The following is a 10,359-nucleotide window of genomic DNA, read 5'->3' as shown; positions in this document are numbered from 1 at the left end:
CCACCCCCACCCCCACGCGCCCCTTCCCCATCCCTGGCCCGAGACTCACTAGCCATGCTGGTGTACCGCACCCCCTGACTCCCCAAGTCCTGGTCTCTCTCCTTTCCCCCTTGCCCCTACTTGGCGCGGTGGGGGCCCTCTAAACTCCTTGGTGCCATGCGCCCCCTCCTCAGCCAGGCCATGCACGATGACACACACCCCCCGCAGCAGCCTCCGGGGCCTCCCCGCCGCTCCCCTTAAAGCAATTTACGGGGGCGGGGGAGGCGGCGGCGGCAGCAAGAACACCAACACGGCCCTAAGCGAGAGAGGTTCGGAAAGACAGAAGAGGAAAATGGCTCCAAGCCGGGACCGCCTGCTGCATCGGGCTCAAGTCTACCGTGAGTGCTAGAGGGGTGTCAGGGGGAGAAGCGGCTGGGGATCCTGGAGAAATGGTGTCCGGTACGGGGGGAGCGCACACACACTGCCCCGGGTGATCCTTGAAGGCGTTTCGCGGCCGATCCCGGCGGGGGGTGGGGCAGGGGGGCAGGTGTTGGGGGTGGGGAGGTGCAGGCTTCCCGCAGCTCGGGAGCCTTCCTCCTCCTCCTCCTCCCGACGTGCACGCGCAGAAGCGCAAGCACTTAGGAACACCGCCCCCCCAAATAGACACACAGACATACACACCGTGTACACTCACACACGTACACTCTGCTTTCCTTTCCCTCCCCGGACACAGAAGGGGCTTGCCCTGCTTAGAGGGACTAAGGATGGGCGGAGGTGGGGGCTCGCCTGGGGAGGAGGGGGTGGTCTCTGTCGCCCCGCCGCCGTCGCCGCCGCCTAGCGCTCGCGCTCGTGCTCGCGCCTCTCCTCCCTCTCCCCCTCCCCCCTTCGTTCCTCCCCTCCCCCACCCTTGCTGGGGCCCCGGCGGCGCTGCCCAATGAACGGCGGCGTTGCTGGCAGGTGGGGAGTGTTTTTGTTTTGGGTTGAAGTTGAGGCTGGGGAGAGAGAGACAGAGAGAGAGAGAGAGAGAGAGAGAGAGAGAGAGAGAGAGAGACAGACAGACAGACAGAGAGAGAGAGAGAGAGAGAGAGAGAGAGAAAGAAAAAGAGAGAGAGAGAAGAGAGAGAAGAGAAGAGAAGAGAGGAGAGCCAGCGGCCCCCTCCGCGGGAGGTGGTGGAGGCCCCGCCGGAGTCGCCACTTCTGCCGCCGTCGCTGCCGCGGCCTCCTCTGCCTGGGCTGGTGCCTGCTTTCCTCGCCCTCCCAGTACCGGGCCGTCCCGGCCCTCCCCGCGAGTCCCGGCCAGGCTCCCCGTCTGCACGCCGCAGCGCCCGGTCGCGGCCGCGCCCGCCGGCCCCATGAGGAGAGACATGAACGGGGTGACCAAGAGCAGGTTTGAGGTGTGAGCCCGGGGCTAGGGGGGTGGCGACAGAGGGAAAGAGGGGAGGGAGATTTCCTTTGCCCGTCCACCCCACCCTGGCCAGGCCCCGCCGGTCCGTCCGTGCGTCCATCGATCCGGCTGCCAGGTTTCCTTACCGGCCCCGCTGCAGTCCAGCTGCCCCGCACCCTCCTCCTCCTCCGCCGGCCGGGCCATGGACGCCGCCCGGCGGGGCCGTGGCCTCCTCCGCAGACAATGAGCCCTCGAAGGCGCCCTTCCCCCTCCATCCATCCAGTACCTTGGGGCGCCCTCCTTTCTGAAGCGGACCCCTGCCCCTCCCCGCGTCCAAACTCCTCACAACTCTCCAGCGGTCCCAAGGGGCGACCGCCGCCCTCCCCCCTTCCCACCCCCTTCTCGTAGAATGGACTCCCGATTGAGATCCTGGGTGACGGGGTAGGTAGCCAAGGAGTGGGGAGGAGACCTCTTCGTGCCGGACAGTCCTGCCTTCAACTAGGGAAGCCAGAGTGGGAACCTGGGAGACCTCGAGTTCTGGTTTCTTGTTTATATTTTTGATTGGTTTGGGTATTGTTCTCAAACTTCCTCTTCCCTGTTGTTTGGCTTTTGGGCTGTTAGTCATTGTTTTGAGGGGTCTCCTTAAGGTATATTGGGGGGAGAGGAGAGATCCGAGAGACTAATTCAGAAAATCCACCCCAGTCTAATTATTGGTTAGACGCTGTGATTCTCATCCCCCCCTCTCCCAACCCCCGACTAGTCCTTTCCCTCCGCCCCTCCGATTTCGGAGGTTATGCATAACTTCCTAGAATGATATAAAATTAAAGGCTGGAAGAGGAAACGTGAAAACAAAGTAGATGTCCTGGTGCGAGTTAGGAAGCAAACTACAGTATATTTTAATTGTCTCTAGGTGGATTACGGTAGCACAGTAATGTAGGAAGGGGACCAGGATGATAAGGCTTGACTTCCACAAGAAGCAGCGTTATATGGCCTTTTTTGGCCGAGACTCAGGTTGACCTGGGATCACACACAGCTCAGTGTCCGTAGCCAGGTTTTTTTCTTCATTTCTGTTTGAAGGATGACATTGGAAAGAGCTAGTTAGAGAAGTGAGAGTTGTAGAAGTTCTTAACACCTCTAGGGAGAGGATCTTACTAAATGATCTTTTTGACTTTATATGGTTTTGCCAGTTTGAATGGGGGAATAAAATACATTGTTACAGCACTACAGAAAGAATTAAAGAAGTTTCTAGTTTCCTTAGTATGTTTCTTAAATTGTTCAGAGGTTAAGAAAAGTATAGAAATGTATTGTAAGCTTCCTATTGGATTTGCACTTTTATAGAAGCTAGGGTTCCTAAATAAAACTCAGACATAAAAAAGTATATTGGTTTCAGATTAAGTACCGATATATAATTCTGGACTGCAATTAAAATATTATTGAATGGAAACTTGACTCACAAGAATCTTGAAAGGAAAGGCCAAATGTCCAGAGATCTAAATGGTGATTATAAGGACTTTATTATTTCTCGTTTATTTTCTGTTTCTTGATTAAGCTTACTTTGCATTTTAGGTAGCACTTCTTCGGAGCTATGCTTTTAAATTATATTGCTGCCCTTTTGCATTTTATTATCGGTATTAATTCATGTGCAAAAACAAGAACAATCAGATTTCTCTCCGAAGGAAATATTTCTATTGAAAAAGTCAAATTACTTTTTATAGGCGTGTAGCATGTAAGTAGAAGTTTATGAAAGTGACTTTGAGGTAGGAAAAAATAATTAGAAAAATTACTTGTGTAATGTTACTGGAAGTATGATTTAAAATATTCTGAACCAGGGGACAAATGAAAGATTTGGGATGAGGACATGTTTTAGAGAATTTCTTCATCCAAAATGAGTTTGTCTTAAAATATTTGCTTTTAACTGTGTTTCACTAACAAAATTTTTAGTAAATTGTTGAATCTTATTTAAAATAACATTTTTGATAATGTCATTAAAATGTATCTTCCATCTGTGTACATCCCTGTACAAAGTTTTATATTTGATAAGATAAGTAGAAAGATTACATGGACAGACTTATACTTTAAGAAAGTCTGTAAGTCTACAATGAGAAAATCCTTTAGTGTTTTGGACTTGTTAAAATTATTAAATTTATTAAAATTCTCTGTGGTGAGAAGGCTTTACATAGTATGCATTGGAAAGACAATTCTTTTCATCTCTTGCCCAGAAGTGAAAGTGCTGAAAGTTTTTGTAAAATGTAGCATTAAGTATGAATTCCTGTTAAATGTTTTGGTAACGTTGTATGTAGACCAGCCAAAAAAGTAGGGTATTGTGAAATAAATACAGAGTTGACTTGAAAAGGCTCAGGTGATGAGAAAATTAGTATTGTTAACTTTCTACATAACAATTTTAGTGAGATTGAATATCTGCAAAAGTAAAAATAATGTCATTAAAGCTAATCAAACAGATATAAAATATAAACATGTGCCAGACACTATGGCATGGATGTCCTCTAACTGCTCCTGCTTGATACACTATCAATAAGTTTAATAGGCAACATAGAGGTACATGGGTAAGCTGCAATATATTACCAGTGAAGGACTGTTCGGAGAAATGTACCGATGGATATCAGTGATGCACCACTCAAAAAGGCTGGTGATATATGGAGATAAAGGGATAAACAATGAAAAGCCTTCATTTTTGACTGGCAGCCCTACGTTGTTAAGAGGTTAGAAGGCCTTTGCTCATATTGGGTGGATTCTTTGTATTAGAGATTTATGGAAAGTCATAGAAAACATGTCACAAAGATGAGAAAGTATGGATGGATTGTCATCTGTACAATTGGAGGGAGCTCATGATCACACATCCCTTGTAGTAATGAAGTGGTTACTATGTAGTTAATATCCAGGCAATTGAAATGCATCTTCTAAAATTTATCATCCTTTAAATTTTGTTTCATTTTCACTTCCAATCCATTCTTGTCCCTCAAGTTACAGGTATGTTTTACCTAAATTGTTAGTGAAGTATTATTTTAGAGTACAATTGTATAAAAACAGCAGTTTAAATTGACACTTTGAGTAAATTATGTTACATTGGAAGTTATAGTTATCACACATTTTACATAATTATAAAATGACTTTGACATAGCAGAGTTGTATAAAATATACTTGGCATTTACTAATGTCTTTGTACTCAAAAGAATTGATATCTCTGGGAAAGAGATACTGTTAATCCCGTTTTACAATCTTCAATAGATTTCTTAATGTTATGTCACTCATCGGTATCTTTATCATGACATTTCACTCTTGGAGAAAAAAGTACCTTATTTAGATACATAAAAAATACACACCCTAAAAATTTTCACTTGGATTCTTATGGTTTATGAAGGCATGCAGAATTTCACTTCTCTGCTTCGTTTTGTATCTGTTGTAACATTGGAGAATGAGAATTGATTTGGAGTTTTATTCCAGTATGTGTCTTCAAGTGACTATGTACCTTGGAGAGGATAGCTCAGTCAGCTTCTTCCCTTGTAAGATGAAGGTATAGAACTTAATCATGTACAAGACTCCTTCTACCTCTAAGATAATGTGATTTAAAGATTTCTAAAATTTCTGCATGAAAATTGGTTCATTTGAAAATTAGACTTCATTAAGAAGTTAGTAGTTGTCAGTGGGTCATTCCATTCTGTTTAAAAAACTATATGATGGGGGTTTAGAAAGCACTAATAAGATAAAAGAATTTGGTTTTGAAGTATCTAGAGGTTGGAAAGTTCAAATGGTGGAGACACTTTTCTTTGCTTGTGGTTTAATGAGTTAAATTTATATAAAACCCAAAGTAGAAACTGAGGGTATCTAACCTTATTGTTGAAGGCAGTTATCTTTTTAAAAAAATTTGTTGATGTTCATTAATGATGACAAGTTAGCTTCATTTTCTTTAAAAAAATTTTTTCTTTTTTAATATTATGAACTTAATTTAAATATCAACCTTTTCCTATGGCAGGAGCAGAAAAAAATTTGTACATGAAACAATCTGTTATGTACAATGTTAATTTTAACATTTATATACAACTTAACCCTAGTTCCAGCGCTTGTCTATGCCCCTTTCTGAACTTCCTTCTGCTCTCTTCAGCGTATTTTTTTTTTTGGTGTTTCATTAATGTTCCTTTTTCTCCAGTGCATCAAATATTCTGCCTCAAAATTTCTTTGTCCTCCCCCTCCCCAAAGCCTTTCCTTATAATGTGTAAGTGTAGTCAAACAAAACAAATCCACACTTTGACCTTGTCTAAAAACCTTTGTCACCATTCTGTGCTTTTAGAACATCACCTCTTTGCCAAGAGATAGCCATGATTCATGATTAGTTTTCTGCGGTTGTCATTGGTTATTCTATTGATCAGAATTCCCTCCCAGATTGAAAAAGTGCTACTATAAATATTTTTGTGTATCTGACTCCTTTCCCGTCTTTGGTTTCTTTTGGGGTATAGGCCTGTCTGTGTGATATTACTGGATCAAGTGGTATACAGTTTAGTGATGAAGTATAACTCCAAATTGCTTTCTAGAATACAGCTCTACCAACAGTGCAATAATATGCCTGTCTTCTCATAGGGCCTTCAACAATTGTCATTTTCCATCTTTACCAGTCTAGTAGGTGAGGTGGAACATTGAAGTTGTTTTAATTTCCATTTATTTCTCTTCTTATTAGTGAGTTAGACTATTTATTCATATGGTAACACCTTTTGAGAGTTGTCTGTTCACATCCTTTGATAAAACATTTATCTTTTGGGGAATCAGCATCTCTTGTTCTTACATTTATTAATTCCCTACATATTTTGAACATCAGAACTTTATCAGGGAATTTTGTTGCAAAAGGTTTTTCCTCTCCTATTTGTTTAAAACCTTTTCAATTTTATGTAATCAGAATTGTTCATTTTATCTCCTGTAACCCTCTTTGTTCCTTGTTTGATCAAGAACTTTTTCCTTATCCATACTAGTGAATAGTATCTTCTTTCCTGCTCTTCTACTTTGTGATATAACTTTTTATACCCAGATTATGTGTCTATTTGGAGTTTATTGTGGTATAAGATGGAATATGTTGATCTAAACTTAAGTTCTTCCTGACTGCTCTATAATTTTTCAAGCCATTTTGTTTGAGTCCTAGTACTGCAGTGGCCTTGTGTTTATTGAGCATTACGCTGTGTGGGATTGATTCTTGCTCTTGTGTGCCTGATCTGTTCCGGTGACCTTTTCTATTTCTTAACCATTACCAGATTATTTTGATGGTTCTTGCTTTGCATTATAGTTTGGGTCCTATTAATACTAGACTGTTATTTCCTACTTTTTTTCATGATTTCCTTTGGGATTCTTTACCTTTTGTTTCTGTAGACTAATTTTGTTACTTTTTTTCTAGTTCTGGCAGAAAGGAAGGAAGGAAACAAGTATGTATTAAGCACCTACTATGTGCCAGCTTCTGCACTAAAGCGCATTACAAATATCTCATTTGATCTTTGCTACAACCCTGTGAGGTAGGTGCTATTATTATCCCCATGTTACAGATGAGGAAACTAAGGTAGGCAGGTTAAGTGACTTGCCCAGGGTAACAGTAAGTGTCTGATGCCAGGTTAGAGCTCAGGTCTATAAATTAACCTTTTGATATTATAACAGCTTAGGTTGCACTTTTGCTTTGATTATATTGTCATGGACAACCACAAATAATTTATATCTTTCAGTTAATTTAAATTTGCCTTTACAGGCATACCTCGTTTTATTGCACCTCACAGATACCACGTCTTTTAGATGGAAGATTTGTGGCAACCCTGCATCTAGCCAATCGGTGTCATTTTTCTAATAGCATGTGCTCACATCATATCTCCATGGTACATTTTGGTGATTCAGTATTTCAGACTTTTTCATGATTTTATATCTGTTATGTTAATCTGTGATTAGTGATCTTTTTGTTATTATTATAATTGTTTTGGGGTACCACAGACTGTGCCCATATAAAATGGTGGATTTATTTGATAAATGTTGTATGTGTTCTGATTGCTCAGCTGACCAGCCATTACTCATCTCTTTTTCTCTCCTTTATATTCATATTATTCTTGTGTGTGGTTTGGTAGATGGACTTTTAGTTATTTCATACATTCTCAGATTGTTTTGAATAGATTTTATTTTTCTTCCTGATGAATTTTGTTGATAATGTATAAAAAAGAATTATTTTGTGGATTTTATATCTTGCTGTTATATTGAATTTATTAATTTATTAATTCAATTAATTTTTAGTTGACAGTGCTTCTCTTAAGAAAACTATCATCATCTGTAAAAAATGATAATTTTTTTTACTGATGAGATAATATTTCTAAAGCACTTAGCACAGTTGCTGGCACATAGTAAGTGCTTAATAAATTACACATTTCCTTCTTCCTCTTTCCCCTTGCTCTTCAGTATGCTTATTTCCTCAAATTTTTTATCTGGTATTATTGCTATAACTAGCCTTTCTAATATGAAACAAAAGAGGTGACAAAGGACATTCTTGTTATGCCTCTAATCTTACTGGAAAGGAATTACAGATGATACTAACTTTTTGTTTTCTGAACCATTAGTTGCTATTCCCTATATTAAGGATTAGTCCATTTATTCTTGTGTTTTTTGTGTTCTTGACATTGGCAGAACCAGGCAATCATTGTACAAAGAAACAGCAATATTGTAATAATGATCAACTGTAGAAGATTTAGCTATCTTGATCAATACTGTGATCCAAGACAGTTTCAGAGGACTAATGATGAAAAATACTATCCACCTTCAGAGAAAGAACTGAAGTATAGTTTTCTCACTTTATTTTTCTTGCTTTTTTTTAATATGGCAAAGAAGGAAATCATTTTTTTGTGATTTGACATGTATAATTGATATAGTGCATGCCTTCTCAGTGGGTGGGGGAGGGGCAGCAGGGAGGGAGAAAATTGGAAACTCAGAATTTAAAAAGAGAATGTTAAAAATAATAATTTTTTTAAAAAGCAAAAAAAGAACCAAAACCATAAAAGGACATTACATTTTCTCAAAAGTCTTTTCTGTACTTGCTTATTTTATTTGTTCAGTTGTTTCCAGTCATGTTAGACTCTGTGTGATCCCATTTGGGGTTTTCTTGGCAAAGATACTGGAGTAGTTTACTCTGTCCTTTTCCAGATCATTTTACAGGTGAGGAAACTGAGGCAAACAAGGTTAAGTGACTTTCCCAGGATCACACAACTAGTAAGTGTCTGAGGCTGCATCTGAATTCAGAAAGATGAGTCTTTCTGACTCCAGGCCTGACTCTCTGTCCACTGCTACCTAGATCTCCCTATGTCTATTTATATAACATGTAACTCATGGTTTTTGTTATTAATATGCTTATAATTTTCCTAATATTGAACTAACCTTACATTTCCACTATAAATCCACCTTGGTCATAGGATTTAATCTTTTAAATATGTTTTTGTTAGCCTTTTTGCTAATAATTTGGTTGACATTTTTGGCATCACTATCCCTGCTTTATATTACTCTGTAAGAGTAGCATATTTTCTCACAGCAGAAGTTTTGTACAACTCCTTTGTCTATTTTTTCAAAAAATTTATATAAAATTGAAATTAGTTCCTTGAATGTTTAATAGAATTCACTTGTAAATCCATTTGGTCCCAAGGGTTCATTTATGGCATGTTTAATTTCTTTTTTTGATATTTGATCATTTAAACTTTCTTCTGTTAATCTAGATATTTTATATATTTATCACTATTTGTCCATTTCATTCATTGATATTTTTGGCATATAATTGGAAAAAAGTTTCTAATTCTGTCCTTTTATTTTCTTTTAATTTATTGTGAATTCTTTCTCTTTTTAAAATTTTTATATTGTGATGTGATTTTCCCATTTTTTTCAAGTAAATTGGGTAATGTTAAAAAACTAATAAAATGGATGTTGTGGTTTATCCTTCATTCTCTAAGAGAATGATGACATCAGGGAAATGATGACGTCTTGCAGTTGATTTTGATTTGAGTGAGGGAGGGCTGTGCAAATTTACCAGTCTCACTTTGTCCTTCAGAGCGTTTTGAGTCCAGTGGCCAGATATTGGTCAGGACAACTTGAGATGACCCAGTGGGGGCCTTGGCTCTTTTAAGCTAAGGTCTTTTCAAGTTCTCACTTTGAATGAGGCAATGCCCATTCAGTGAATAGATCTCTTTAAGAAGTGAGTCAAGGGATGGCCCCTTTAATCAAAAAAAAAAAAAAAAAAATCAAACTGGGAGGGAAAGGTCCCCAGGGTTTCTGGCCAGGAGAGAAAGTGTAACTATTTACATTCACTCTGAGCCAGAAGGGCTCGAAAAATAGCCATTTAGTGGTGCTTGGGCAGGGACCTAATGTTGTCCAATCCCTTAGGTCTTGGTTTTTGAGAAAAATATCTTAACTAGTTAGGCCCAAGTTAACTAGGGAGGTTGCCTAACTCCTAATTTTATTTATCAGTTCAGTGAGTTTTTGCCTTCAGTTTTGTATATTTTTTTGTTTTCAGAAATTCTGTTTTTATGTTTGATTGGAATATTAAAATTTGTTGCTTTCTCAGTTTTTTTTTTTAATTTCATGCCAGTTCATTCATCTGTTCTTTCTTTTGTTGATGGAAATATTTAAAGATGTTTCCCTCAGGACTATTTTCATTGCATCCCAGAACTTTTGCCATATTATCTCATTGTTGCCATTTTATTTGATGAAATTATTTATCGTTTTATGATCTGTTCTTTGATCCAGTTTCTTTTTTTTTTGAGGGGGGCATGTTTAACTTTTGTTCTGTCAACTTTCAAAACATTGCTGTTTTCTTTTTAAACAAGAAAAGGCTATGTACATTCTCAGTGTCAAGTGCTTTCAGTACAACACCAGTGAAACGCCACTATGTGGGGGAGTGCCAGCAAGGATGCAGCTGGAAAACCCAGAAGTCCTAGTGCTGGGCCATGCTAGGCACATGCCAGGCTATTCCTGGCCAAATGTCAGTC

The 10,359-nt window shown here is 39.7% G+C and overlaps 1 protein-coding gene across 1 annotated transcript in view; it reads left to right on the top strand.

The window, feature by feature from the left end:
* FBXL20 (F-box and leucine rich repeat protein 20) overlaps nt 1-10,359 on the top strand; it is a 113,074-nt gene continuing 102,715 nt past the window's right edge. The window contains 2 exon segments of the mRNA XM_072646287.1: nt 1-360; nt 362-377. Coding sequence (XP_072502388.1) covers nt 188-360; nt 362-377 — 189 coding nt within the window. The 5' untranslated portion in view covers nt 1-187.

This window comes from Notamacropus eugenii, chromosome 2 (assembly GCF_028372415.1).
Source record: "Notamacropus eugenii isolate mMacEug1 chromosome 2, mMacEug1.pri_v2, whole genome shotgun sequence".
In the NCBI taxonomy this organism is placed as follows: domain Eukaryota; kingdom Metazoa; phylum Chordata; class Mammalia; order Diprotodontia; family Macropodidae; genus Notamacropus; species Notamacropus eugenii.
The sequence above is the reverse complement of the archived record's forward strand: the minus strand, read 5'-3'. Positions and strand labels throughout refer to the sequence as shown.